A 14,581-nucleotide genomic window follows, 5' to 3' on the forward strand; every position below is an offset into this window, starting at 1 on the left:
AAGAGATTTTCAGTCATTTAATGAAGTGATTAAACATTTCCTCTCTTTAAACTCTCTTTTAGTATTAATATGTGAAGTGTGAATTTAGGAATATGCCACTTGCTGTCCTTTATCTCACTCACTCCACTGCTCAAGCTCAAGTTAAACATGATCTGGAGAGGCTGGGAACAAGGGATATCAGCTGCTGGCCCTGAACTATGAATCACAATGCAGCTGGTGTAAAATCCTCCATGATACCATATCAAGAAAATCAAAAGACCAGTATGGGAGTTTGTTTGTTTTAGATATGTCACCTATTTTAGCTCATCAAGTGTGTGTGGGCTGTGGGACTCCAGTCTGAACTGCCCAAAGAGGAAACAGAGCGTCCCTCAGGACCCAGACTCAAGACCCAGCTTTCCAAAATTAGGCCTTGCCATAATTTCCAGAAGCAGAATTGTTTTGATTATGTCCAGTGTTCTTCAAGCAGCCTTCAAGTTCTTAGGATGTGTTGCCAGTTTTTCTGGACTCAGGTTGTAGTTAGGGGCATGAAAGATTCTTTCTCAGAACTGATGCCACCTTTTATTGCTTTATGCTGCTCAAAATATTTGGGTTTTAATTTTTTCTTTTAATTTAATTGCCCAGGGCCTCTGATGGTGATTGTTGAATACTGCAAGTATGGGAATTTATCAAACTACCTGAAGAGCAAAAGGAATCTTTTCTGCCCTAACAAGGTGAGGAGGCAGATGGTCCTGGTAGGGTTCGTCTTACCTGACGTAAGTGCTGGAAATGAGGGTGTCAGGTCTCTGGGCTGGTCTCCTCAGGCTCTCTTCTACCAAAGCAGAGAAATGACTTTTGGGTTCACCTGACTTGTATTAATATTTGGTGTGGGATGTGTTGTGCCAAGAAAGGATTCACCTTTCCCTCCCTAACTGTGCAAGGAGACTGCTGTGACTAATTTGGCTGGAGCCACCTACAGCGAGGGGAAGTGGATCCTATCCAAAGTGTCCCCACACGCTCTTGCCCTGCTTTTGATGAACCCATTCCTGGTGAGCTTGAGGTCAGCAAAGCCAAAGGAAGCGGTTTTGCCCACTTATTTCAGTACTGCTGGGAGCACAAACAAGATAATACCAATGAAATCTCATGTCCCAAGACACCCTAATATTCAGAGATTTACAAGTAATCTTATTATTGTGTGAGGAGAAGAGCTATCAAGAGGAAAAGAGATTAGAGTCTTGTCCTCACATCCCACATCCTTCTGAATCAAATTCATTATATGTTTCTTATTACAAACCTAAATCCAAATGTCCCAGAAAATTCACATAGTTCCAGAAAAAATCCTCCAAATGACCCAGGGCTCTAACATGAGACTTAGGAGCCTGGATACAGAACAGCAGATCTCCAAACCTCTGCTCAGCTGTGCCAAAAGCTCATCAGCATCTCAGGGATGGGCTCTGTGGGAGAGCCCACTGGAGAGGACATCCCTCTCTGAAAGGCCTTTGTGAGTCTCTGTTCCCAAGGCTGTCCGTGCTGCGCTCCACATGAGACACAGCAACTGGCTCCTCCGACACGTGGCTGTTGGAGTGGGATGCTCAGCAGGGAGCACGGCTGGGCAGGGCCCATGCTGAGTGGAGTCATTCCCATACCCCCTTCCCACACCCAGTGCTCTAGCACCCTTGGGAAGGTTGCCTGGGCAGGAAGGAGGTGGAAGTTTGACTCTGCACCAGCAGCACACGGAATAGAGACGGTTGCAGGACAAGAGGAAAAGTAAGAGGGAGCAAGAGTAATGCAGGCAGCCAGGCTGCTCTACAGGTAGCAGTGAGAGAGCTTCTTCCAATCATGTGTCCCATTAAACCATCACAAGATTGGCCATAGGAAGAAAGCATTGGACTAAGGCATTGAAGAGAGGCAGTCACTTCCAACAGCAGCTCTCTTTCAAACACCAAGTGCCTTTGCTCCTCATGGAAAGGATTTACAAGCCCACACCAAACCCTGTGCAGGGACATAGAGACAGGTCTCTTAAGCAGGTTGGGACTAAAAGCTGACATTTGAGAGGTCTGGGATACCTCTGTTGTGGGCACAACCTTCCCAATCCGCTTCTTTGGGCTCCTTCGCTGTCTGCTGGAGAGAAATGGGCCCTTGCAGATGTCTCATTTCAGGCCGAGATGAGGCACAGCCCAGCAGACTGGTCCATCCATACACCCTGCAAATCCTCACTGTGGCAGAGATAGCCCATTGCCCTGGTTACCCTAAAACCATGTGCTGGTGCTCCCAAGCCACCAAATTTCTGCCCTCTGGGGATGATGGCCTTGGTGGAGCACAGCTCTGCCACCAGCCCCTGCCCACTACAGTGGCACTGGACACCCCCACCCGTGTGAGATGTGAACACCCACGCCAGAGACCACCAGCCTGGCAGAAAGGCATCAGCAGTTTGCCTTGGTTTCCACTGCTCTGATGTAGCACCTCTTCTCCTCTTTTTGTTTGAAGGACTCCTCTCTGCAGGGAGAGCCAATGAAAGAGAAAAAGGACATTGAGCCAGCGGGAAGCAAAAAACAAAGGCTGGCCAGTGTCACCAGCAGGGAGAGCTTGGCCAGCTCTGGGTTCCAGGAAGATAAAAGTCTGACTGATGTGGAGGAGGACGAGGAGGGTAGGTATTAATTCCTTCCTGTCCCTACACAGACTGTGATATTTTTACAACATACTGTGAATCCCTGAAATTTTTTTCCTCATTTATCACCCTAATAAACATCCGTGGGAGATGCTCAGAGGGTCATGTCCAGAGGGTAAAAGATTTAAAAAAAGATTATTTCCAGGGTTACAAAATCTGACAGGAAAATGTGTGATTGTTTGTTCTGACTGCTCCTTATCTTTGGGGAAAACACAGCAGGGTCCAAAGCATGGGGTGTACAGCAAGCACTATTTTTGTTTCCAATGACAGTGGGTTGACCTTCGAACACCTTTCATAAAGACTGAATTTATGGGAATAATGGGGTCTGTAAGAAAGGGGGGAAAAGAGAGCCTGTGAGCTCTCTTTGTAATAAACCCTGCTTGCCACTTCTGCAGATGCTGATGACCTGTACAAGCTGCCCCTCACTATGGAGGACCTGATCTCCTACAGCTTTCAGGTGGCCAGAGGCATGGAGTTCCTCTCCTCCAGAAAGGTGAGTTTGGCACTGAGGGTTTTCCACTGCAGAAGGACAGGATTCAGAGGTGAAATCATGTCTACATTGTAGTGACACCTTCCTTGGGAGAGGTCCCAAAGGAAGAGCTGTTTTCCTCTTGGCATTATAAATATAACTGTGTTTATTCAAGTATCCATAGTCCATAAACACAGGATCATGACTGAAGGCAGTGGGTCAAGCTCATTCACTTGGGGAAGATCTTTTGGGTGTGGTAGGTTTTTCCTTAATTTCAACATATATTAGGGAGCTCCAAATGATTCAGCTCTTTCCCTGCAAATGTCAAAGGGCTTACAAATTTGTCACTTTCTGGACTTAATAATTAAAAAAAAAATTACTGCTGTTTACAGTAACTTCATGTAAACTACAAGCAACTTCCCTAAAAATTAAATATTATAATGATGATGATGATGATGATGATGATGATAATAATAATAATAATAATAGTAATAATAATAATAATAATAATAGGATATGGGAGACAGGAAATTTGTGGGCAGGAATAAGGAAATGCAGTTTGATTGTGAAACTGTTTTATTATAGTGCATTCATCGTGACCTGGCAGCCAGAAACATCCTTTTATCTGAGAACAATGTTGTGAAGATCTGTGATTTTGGCCTTGCAAGAGATATTTATAAGAATCCTGATTATGTGAGAAAAGGAGATGTAAGTCAAGATGCTGCTCATTTACCCAAATGTTTATAACATGTCATTTCAAACTGTCCACCAAAATGCTCTGTAGGTGTTCACATTCCCTGAATTTAAGAGCTCAGAAGTTGTTAGTTTTTATGTGAAGATGAGCTGTCCAGATGTGTTGTGGGTCTGGGAAGCATTTCAATCCTCAGGCATAAGGCTTAGACATGCTAACTGCTTCACAGCTTTGCCCTGTTAATACTTTGGTTTTTTAGACATTTCTTGGCTGGCTCACCATAACCCCCTTACTCCGTAAACTTCCTTCAAGGAAAACAATCCCTCCAAAAGAAGGCGTGTACCCCTCAGTGCTCCTGGTGCCCCGAGCAGCTGAGCAGGACTTGTTCCCCCAGCACCTACTTGGTGTTTTGCCCCCACTGCAGAGAGCAGGCAGTGACTGCCCTGCCAGCCCTGCTGTGAAGGGCTGGGCAGCAAACTGTGCTTGCACCCACCCATGCTGTGGGAATTTGGTGTGGGCATTGCAGTCATGCAGAGAGTCTCTTTCTGGAGGTCTCACCCATCTGCCAGCTATTCCCACATGTGTAAATGACTTCCAGGGTTTACAGCATTGCAAAGTAGCTGGGAAATGTTTACATAGCTTTGGTACTGCTCAGGAGACTCTAACAAGCTCTGCTGATATGCTCCTGCAATTCTGGCTCTGAAAATGTCCCCCAAAATATCTCCAACATCGTTACAGAACGGTTGGTGCTTGGATGCAGGGCTTTCTGCCCTGCCTCTATGATGCTGGCAAGAGACCTCTGCTCCTACACACTCCCACATCCCTGTAAAGAAAAGGCCTGGCCACAGGTTTCCAATGTCTGGTGTTTTGTGCCACATGTTTTTTAAAAACAGCCTTTTACTCCAACAATTTGTTAAGCGTATGAATGAGTGTGGGTTTATCTTGACTGCCTGTAAGGAAATCCCACAGGTTCCTGCCTGAATGGTATTTATTTACATAACAATACATAGTTGATTCATCTATGATTAAAATCTTTCAGGCTTTGAAAATAATAGTCAGATTTGTCCCTTATATTCCAGGCTCGACTTCCTCTCAAGTGGATGGCTCCTGAATCCATATTTGATAAAATCTACAATACAAAAAGCGACGTGTGGTCCTTCGGGGTCTTGCTGTGGGAGATATTTTCCTTGGGTATGTTAACTCTGCACCCCAGGAGCTTGACAGGAGTGGGGATTCCAGCTTGGGGAAAATATCCATTACCTTCAATGATCTTTTGGCAGGTGTTCCAGAAAGACCTAAATCAGAAGCAGAGGGATTATCATGCCCCTGTGAACTAGAAACTTTGGTGCTTTTAAGAGTGCTGAAAGCTCATTTGCCAAGCTGAAAGCCTCAAAGGATAGCACAGCTGTCTAAGAACTTTACCAGCTACTTCTGCCATGGGCAAAACCTGGCACTAAGCTTCCCACTTTTCCCTGTAGAAAGCCTTGGCAGAGGATGCAGGGCAGCACAGCCAGAGCAGTCACAGTGCTTTGTCTGACTGATGGCACTAGCCAGGAAAATCAGGCAATTTTTAAAGCATTTTAATTGAATGTGGAACCCTGTGGGATAACACAGAGCTGTGATTCTGGGTCACCAGCTGCCCAAGACCAAGGCACCACCTCCTGTACTACAGACAGCATTCAAGACACAGAGTGCCATGAGCTGAGTGCTCTCTCAAATGCTTCTTATTCCTCTTGTGGGAGCAAGGGAGCCAAACCCACAGTTTGCATGTTGCAGATCCTGTCACCTGCATTTCCAGCCCAAATTCAGGAAGTCCCCCAGCCCAGGAAGGATCCAGCACCCCCCTCACCCAGGCTACTGGACACAGCAGGCGAAAAGCATCTGCACTTATGCCGCACAATGAACTAGAACATGCAATCTGAAATTAAAACCTTAAATTAAAAAAAAAGGTGAAGCCTTTTTTTTCCCCCTTTCTTTCATGTGGAAAAGGCAGGATACAAGATGTACACTGAGTGGGAACAACAATGACTGTCAGAATAGAAGAATCTTAATTGAGTTCAACACAGAGGCTGACAAGAGAGGCGAACAGCAGAGGAAACAATACTATACAGTTCTCAGGACAATCAATCATTTATTAGTTTAAATACATGTTGTTGGTCAGCCTGCCAACTCTTGGGATTTTATGGTCAGCCTCATAATACCTGCTATTTTTTTCTTAAAGCCCCAGCTCCTTGAACCTGGTGACTCTCTGACTCTATGAAAGGTCCCTTTTTTTTTTTCTTTCTTTTTCCCTTTTCCTGATATTTTTTGTCTACAGAAAAAAAAAATAAAATACCAACAATACAATCAGGCTGCATCTGAAAAACACAGAAAATAGAAAAACAATGCAAATGCATTGTGACCTCATTTAAGACAATTATTTCAATTTTTTCAAGGTGATTTGGGGCATTTGGGGTTTTTTAATATTGTGCTCACTAGAATTTGGAGTAGTCCAAACAACTGAAAGATCAGACTTGGCTTTTCAAGGGATAGTGTTCAAATCAAACTCATGTGCATTTTTTCTATTCAGGCCAGGAAAGCACCACCAATAGTTGTGGTCTTGATCTTGCCCCCTCCTCCAAAGACTGGGGCTTGGAGCACAACCAGCAGTAATTCCCTGCCTGTGGCAGCCAGCAGGGCCAGACCCTGCAGGGAGGGCACCCCCTGAACCCCAGCCCTGCAACCTGATGATGCACACCCCAAGGGAGACTTTGAGGGAGATGCATAGGGTCACAGTGAGGTCACAGTACTCAAGGCATGTATCTATTCTCCCAATGTCACTTCCAGGTGCCTCTCCTTACCCTGGAGTCCAAATAGACGAGGATTTCTGCAGCAGGCTGAAGGAAGGCACAAGAATGCGAGCCCCAGAGCAAGCGACCGAGGAGATGTAAGATGCCTTTGCTTGCCTTGTGTACCACTGCCCACCCTCCTGGGCTGCCCTGCAGATGATGTTCTAGCCTCTAAAAATACCCTGTGCCAGCCTAAGGAAAAACAACCCAATCCTCCATCGGTATCTTCTTGTGCACCCCCATCCTGGCCCCTGGCTCTCCCAGAGGTAGGGGGCAACAAGGACCTGAGCCCAGCACACCACCAGGGCTGTGCTCTCAGGGAAGCTGAGCAAGGAGGAGGAGAAGAAAGGGGAGGAGAAGGAGGAAGGTCATTCCTTGCTAGATTTAATATTTACCGACGTGCACAGAGATAAGTGCTGGAGGAATGTGACATTATTAACATCGTCTTGACTTAGGAAGTGACAGTGGAGGCTTCCTCGCAGTCACTCGGGTAAGGAGGGTCCACCCTTTCCTGTACACGGTGTCTGATGGCAGAGGAAGGTGACGGGAACCCGCAGCCACCCCACCCGGGTTGTCTGACTCCTTACTGCCATGTCAGCCGTCACTCCCTTCTCCCCGGCCTTCAGGTGCAGCCTCAAGCTGCTACTGCATGGCAAACACCTTTTTGGAGACCAAGGTGGGTCAGGACAGAGCACCTTGCCTGGGAGGCCCATGCAGCACACAGAACGTTCACCCTGTGTCACAAATCATTGAGGACCATGCACATGTCCACGGTGTTTTACCTCTGGAGGCAAAATTGAGTACGTGTGGGTGTCCTGGTGCCTTCCCAAGTGCTATGTCATGACTCTAAATAGCAACACTTACCAAAAAATAGTTCTAGCAGAAGAAAAGGATGCAAGCCAGCCATGCCTATCTGGGAGTATTGCCCATTGACTAATTTTATTATCCTAGTGACAGTAGATAAGAGCTTTTTTTTTGTCTCTTCCACATATTTTATTGCAGGAAGGAAAGCTCGGCTCAACCAATACAAGGAAGTGACACATCCATATATGTCATCTTAGGATGCCTTTAGGATACTTTAACCTAAACATTGCCAGTTAATAGATGTTTAATACAAAGGTTTAATGCTTAATTAGGAATGAAAAAAAGGAAGTATGACTGGTTGGCTGAATTATCCTTTTGATGTGGTCTTCTGGGGTGTTGCACAAAGGTTTTCTGTTTTTGTGGAAAGTTTACTGCTTTAGTTTTAGGAAGAGGCCTCGATGGTGTTAGAGAGAATCTTTGTAAAACCAAGCAGGTTGAGGAGTTACCTCCCTATGTCTGTCTATCGATGACAAGATGTCAAAGACTGCTGTGCTGCCTTGGATCAAACGGAGCTGTAACCCCACCCTGTGCTCACTTTGCTGTTGTCCTCACAGTTACCAAATCATGCTGGACTGCTGGCAGAGCAATCCCAACGACAGGCCACGGTTCTCTGAGCTGGTGAAAAAGCTGGGCGACCTGCTGCAAGCAAATGTCCAGCAGGTATTAATATCACAACCGCATGCTGTCACCGAGGCAGGGGCAACTGGCCATATGGACCCAGGAATAAGGCTTTTATTTCTTGTTTACATTTAGGAAGGTAAAGACTACATACCCCTCAGCACAATATTTACAACAGAAAATCGGTCTCCCCCTGCATCTGATGCTTTGTGCAATGAAAATTTTCCTGTAACAAGCTCAAGCTGTGGAAGCACCGAAAATGTCAGGTGAGATAAGCAAGAATAAGCCTGTGTGTGTGTGTGTGTGTGTGTGTGTGTGTGTGCGTGTTTGTTTGTTGGGGGTGGTAGCCTCACTGCATAGCCCAGTTTGGACTTGGGTGGGAGAAAACATTCATAGACAGCCCACAGGTGGCCTGAGACTCCCACCAGTTGCGGAGTCACCCACTGCTGTGGCTCTTTGGATTGCCCCTGCCTGGGGGACCTGCAGGCCACAGGGCTCAGGCACTGTGAGAGGCACGGCTGTGCATACCCTGGGACTGGGGAGTGAGATTTGGGTGGGGTTTGGTTAACAAGTCCCTTTTGTATGACCTACCTCGAAGATAGCTGGGAACGGCCTAAAGAAACAGAGAAATACCCAACACTTCCTGCTTGTGCACTTCACATTCTCACCAAAAACTGTCCTCCTTCTCTTGTTGAACAGATACATAAACACCTTCAAAATAAACCCCCCCCAGCGCATAAAGACATTTGAAGAGCTTCCCATGAAGGAAACGCTTGTATTTAGTGTAAGTGACTCCTGGGCCAAATGATATGCCAGGTATTTCTTGTTATTTATGTGACAGATTCATACAGGGATAATCAGGATGGGGGGGTTACTGCTTTGTCAGCTCTAACTGATACAAGCTGCAGGATTAGCTGTACTTGCAGTAAGAGGTCATCCCACTGCCCTACAAATTAGGGTCAGAGATCCTTTCTGGCCATGTGGTCAGTTCCAGTAGGTCTGCAAGGTTGGTAAGAGCAAGACCTGCTAGCAGATGGACAAGCTGGAGCCATGTCTAACAATGGGACACCCACACAATCCTGGTAGGGATGGGCATGGATGAGAGGCTGGGGCAAACTTTTAGTGACTCAGTAGAAGGCATTAAGCAGCAGGAGGTGGGAAAGGCACAGTGGTCCTCACAGGGTTGAACAGGTGGCTGGCCAGAGCCTCAGACTGCATGCAGACACTTTTCTTCTAGCACCTTGGATTTGCGTTAACATGACCTGTCTGCTGCACCCCAAGGCACCAGTGGTTTGGAAAGGCACCATTAAATGCCTGTGCACTGCTGTGCACAGAGCTGCTGTCTCCTAGAGCTGTCTCAGTATCAATGACCAGAAGGATGCTGGAAATCAGACCAAAGAGGCACTGAGTCCTTTGTAAAATACAGTTAGGACCTAACAGGACTGCATCTTTCTTTTTTCTTCAAGGATTATCAAGCAGACAGTGGGATGGTGCTGGCTCCAGAGGAACTGAAACGCTTCACATGGACAGGCAGCAAGCAGAAACGGACATTCTTTGGGTCTGTATTTTACATTCCCTTCTTCTCAGGTTTTAGATGGCAAAGGAGAATTCAAGGTCCTCGTGCTAAATCATGCCTTGTGAAAGTAGCTGAAGTGGCCCCAATCCCTGGAAACACTCTTGCTGAGGTGTCCTGCTCGGTTTAATCAGCAGTCAATCATCTTCCACACCTATGTCTCTGAAGAAGCAAATAACCCTCAACCCCTTCGATGCACATCAGCAATATGATTTATTAGCACTTATTGATCCACCTAATGCTCAATTTAATGCCAGTGTCAGAGAGCACTGAACTGAGGTAGGAGGCAGGTAACTGTGGGAAACAAGCCATTAATAATAGGGGAGGAGGAATGTGCGGTTCTGAAGGATTTGCAGTTGTTTCTGCAAGTCCCAAGGGCACCCTAGCTGGGACAAGGCCCCCTGTGCTTGTTTTTGCCCTTCTTTTCCATGACTCAGCTAAGCACGGCCCATTTAACACCCATGGGCTCAGGATGCTAAAGTGGCAACTTTACAATAGATGGATGTGAGGGCCTCACTTCTCTTCCTGCCTTTAAGCACTTGAATATATTGGCCATCTTCCTCCACCTAATTCCTGACAGCTGCCCAAGCAGGGAACTAGGGCTGCTCTAAGAAATGGGTTGCACTGACATGAACTCTGTGTAAATGGGAAGTGTTTATTTTCTCAGTGCCGGCGCTGTATCAGCTCCCAGCCACTGCAAAGCTGGCAGTGTCCTGCTTTCAGCTCACTGCTCTCCGCCAGCCCGGAGACTGCCCAGACCCAACCCATCGTTCATCTCACGCTGGCAGGAGGTCAAGGCCAGCCTGCCATCCTGCCAGCGCCAAACTTGTCAGTGCCTTGCAGTAGGGCAGCCTGGGAGGTGTAGCATTGTCTCAAAGAACAATCAGAGCTGCCTGAAACATGCAGTCAAGGCAGAGAGGCCTTGCTCCGTGACAGATTCCAGTGACCTAGAGGGCGTTGGTTGAAATCTGTGTAGGACAGAAATACGTGTGGGACAGAAATACGTGTAGGAAAGCGCGCTCGCTCGCGGGGCTGGAAAGCATGGCCTGGACAAACACGCTGCTGGCAGCAGCCTGCAGTGGCAAAGCTTCTCATGCGTGGCAAAGCCAGGGCAACACAAGCCACTCTGAACTAATGCTGGGAAACCCTTTCTCCTGCCTTGGCCTCTCAGAAAATAGGCTCCTGAGCAGTTTTATGGTACTTCAGCTCTGTTGTGGCACTCTGTCTTTGGAGGAGCCAGGGACTATAGAGTGTACGTGGGCATTACAGGGTTCCAAAGGATGCAATGTTCTCTAGAAGTGGTTTAACTCAATTTTTCTTTGTGTATTTCTGAAGGCTGCTGTCAGCCACACAGACGACATGGCAACATCCCTAAATGAAATTTATGAAATGCCTTTTTCTTCACATAGAGTGTGTCCTGAGCATCCCTCCGGAAATGCTTTAAGGGGCATTTTCAAATGCAGAAGGAAAACGAATGTGAGGATAAGAAAAAAGAATTGAACTGAACAGTGGCTGCTAGAATGTAAATCCTTGGGAAAACAGAGTGGTAGACTGAGATCATACAAGGTCATCTGGCTGCAAGCTAAACAAGTGGTACTGTAGCACTGTGCCAAAAAGCACTCATGGATGTGAATGCAGGCAGTGACCCTTCAGTCTGCACACATTCCTAAAAGTGGTAGCACCTTAGCTCAGCATCCTTTACTTAAAATTAATTGGAGCACTAAATAAATACCCCTAAAATTTGTACTGAGCAAGGTGGAACCTGGAGGGGTTTGAGACATGGGAACTGATCTAAGCAGATGTACATTGCTGCTTCTTCCCTTGCATTGCAGGCATCCTGACATTTCAGCTTGGCTTTTCTTGCCAGGAGCTGATTCAGGTTGCCAGATTGTCAGAACAGTTTCTGAGTGAGCAGCAGCAGCTCACTGTCAGGGTAGCTGGTGCCAGCACCAGGCTCAGGAAGGGTTTCACCTTCCTTTGGCAGTAGCTTGCCTTTGGTTACATCCCTTCACTGTAACAAAGCATTGGAAGATTCAGACTGGGCAGAGCTCAAGAACAGCATAGTGTGGAAGGAGCCATACCCAGAGTACCCTACCTGTCTCCAGAAGCACTCCCAGGATTTGCTTCAGAGGAAACTGACTGCAGGAGAGAGCCAGCATGTGCAGCAGTGCTTGCCAGGCCAAGGGCAGAGCAGGGAGCCAACCTGACAGTGCAGGGGTACCCCACTGACCCTGGTGAGGTGCCGCCTCTTGGGCTTCCACTTCTCCTGCCTAGGGAAAGGCACTAATGCCAAATTTCACCCTTGGTTTCACTATAGGAGAGAGCATCAGCCCAAACCTTGGTGAGGTCCTTAGGCCCAGGTGGTGGCCAGGAGCATAAAACAGAAATGGTTGCAACATGTTTTGGATTTGCTAATGCCACTGAGATGAAAAATGATATTCTGAGCAGCAGGAAGTGAAGTGAGTTTTTCCTAATATAAGGCCTCAGGTAAAAGACCCCGGTAGACAGGTTTGGGGGCAGTTTTCTGAGCTGTGCTCCTTTGCAGGTAGAAAGGATCCCAAGTGCAACCCTTTTCTAGCTTTTCAGTAGTGGTGAAAATGCCCAACACAAGTAAGCCAAAATCCTTGGGCTGAGGCAAACCCTTGAGTCAGTGTAAATTACAAAGCCAGAAAAACAGCAAGAACATGCATCTCAAGAGCTGCAGCCAGCCTGTAACCTCACTCTGGTCCTGAACATGGCAAGAAACCAGCAGCCATTTCCTCCAACAAACAATCCCAATTAAAGACCAACTAAACACAGTTTCCAATTTACATTCCTAGATTGGCAAGATGATAGTTCACAGCTACAGAAGCCTTTACTGACTGTAAACTCAGACCCAAAATGAAGCCTGACTACAAATGCGAAAGCCCTTTGAGCTCCCTCAAAATTTTTTGTGGGAATGCATGCCCAGGTACAGCAGTGCACTCCAGATAAAATTAACAGATGCAGCTCTGCTGGTAAAAAGGTTTATTAAACCAGAAGCCAAGTCTAGCTCACAAGAAAAATCTCACGATGCAGAAGCCTGATGATGATGAAAGGATCAAAGCATGACAGTTTTTAAGACTCACAACTTGTCATGCACACTCCACTTTTGCCAGCTCCTGAAGACACACAATTACAATGTAAATCACAGAGGCATTTCTCTTTAAACCCATCACAAAAAGTCTATTGCATCTGTGACTAACCTTGTCATTAGTTATGGAATTTATCCCAAGGCAAGTACTTCTCCATCTGCCAACAGATGCAATATAAAAATATGGGATGCATCTGCAATCCTCATCACAAGGGCTCCTCCTCAGGAGCTCCATTCATCTACTAATAAATGTAATGGGGTGGTCTTCTTAGGGAGAGCTTCCAATTTCCTACAGTAAGAAGAAGAGACAGAGAAGTCCAATTTCCTACAGTAAGAAGAAGACAGAGACCACACTACTTAAAAAACCACACAAGCTTCTGAGTTAAGAATTTGAGAAACTGTGACCTCTAAGAGGAACTTGTAACAGTTCTGTGCCACTAGTTCTGTAGTTTGACTCAAAGACCTAACAGCGCAAAATAAAATGAAAAGCAAAACTCTGGGCTCTGCAAGCTCAACAGATGCTCTCTGAATGTCTTATCTGGAATTCAAGACTAGGGCTGCCAACATTTCTGACCTTAAAAATGGAGAGGAGTGAATTGTCCATGAACTTATAAAAATACAGCGGAGGAAATCTAATTTTAGACACTGTGGTCCAACATGTTTACTTTAGGATTTCACATATAAACAGTGATGGAAAAATGCTTTGGTTTGTCCTTTGTCTACAGATAAATCTTTGGTATCCAAGTTCAACGGTGTAAAAAATCTCTGCCCTGATTTTCTTCATTACTGAAAGAGCCCTTTTAAGCACTGTAATCTCTGACTATGGGTGAGAAAGTGCCAAAAGGGTAACAGTGCCTTTAAAAGTGGCTTTGCCCAGAAGACATTAAATCCCTCTTAGTAGAGGGCATCTTACAAAAGGCAGCCTACAGGAAAACTGGTCCTTTTAAGGGACAGGAAAACTCTAATTCAAACCAACAGTTCATGGCAGCTGCCAAAAGAAGCCAAAAAAGAGCAGACAGCCAGACCTCATGCCCTTCCTCACAAACATCAGCCATTTGTATTAGAAATTTATCCCAGCATTAGGCTTTGGGAACACCTACACCAGTAATTTTCTACTTTTGCCTCAAGGTTTGAGACCTTCCACCACTTCAGTCCTGCTCAAAAACCCCCAGCACCTTAGGAAGAAACGTTTAGGTATGGGGATACACTGCCTCAGCACAGCAGAGCTGCCAGACATTCCCCACTACGCCACCCTGCAATAAAGTCTCACTCCCCAGCACCTGCCACAAATGAGCAATTAGAGCTTAGGCTGAGCAGTCCAGTACTCGCCCCAAGCAGCAAGACTGATACAATGCACAAACACTTTTAACACTGATGTTCATTCCCAGCACCTCTGTTTAAAGGGGGCTCACAGGGAACACAGGAGGACTCCTCTGTTCTGCACTCCCTCTGAGCAAGTCCATCTGCATCAGTGCCCTTCCCACCATGTAAGAATTAACTTGTGACCTAGCTTTGCTCACTAAACCAAGAATCTTTACATGTTAAGAAAGCTCACAATGACACTGCTCTATTACAGCATTAAAGGTGCCAGCAGGAGCAAGGAGTCAGTGCTTTCTGGAGTAACCAAGCCAAGAAGCTTCTGCAGTTTCAGCTGTGACCAGCTCAGTGACTCCAAGCGAAGACACACCTGTGGTTATGCGATGCTGGAGAAAATGATTGCCAGCCGCTCTCCTCCTCCTCGACTACAACTCTGTTGTCCACTATTCTCAGCCACCAGTTTAA

General features: G+C 46.3%; 1 protein-coding gene across 1 annotated transcript in view; it reads left to right on the top strand.

The window, feature by feature from the left end:
• The window catches only part of FLT1 (fms related tyrosine kinase 1), a 106,884-nt gene extending 92,303 nt beyond the window's left edge, over positions 1 to 14,581 (top strand). The window contains 12 exon segments of the mRNA XM_030954195.1: positions 622 to 710; positions 2,464 to 2,623; positions 3,040 to 3,137; positions 3,699 to 3,821; positions 4,884 to 4,995; positions 6,631 to 6,730; positions 8,051 to 8,156; positions 8,250 to 8,380; positions 8,814 to 8,898; positions 9,581 to 9,672; positions 14,376 to 14,535; positions 14,537 to 14,581. Coding sequence (XP_030810055.1) covers positions 622 to 710; positions 2,464 to 2,623; positions 3,040 to 3,137; positions 3,699 to 3,821; positions 4,884 to 4,995; positions 6,631 to 6,730; positions 8,051 to 8,156; positions 8,250 to 8,380; positions 8,814 to 8,898; positions 9,581 to 9,672; positions 14,376 to 14,535; positions 14,537 to 14,581 — 1,301 coding nt within the window.

This window comes from Camarhynchus parvulus, chromosome 1 (assembly GCF_901933205.1).
Source record: "Camarhynchus parvulus chromosome 1, STF_HiC, whole genome shotgun sequence".
NCBI lineage: Eukaryota > Metazoa > Chordata > Aves > Passeriformes > Thraupidae > Camarhynchus > Camarhynchus parvulus.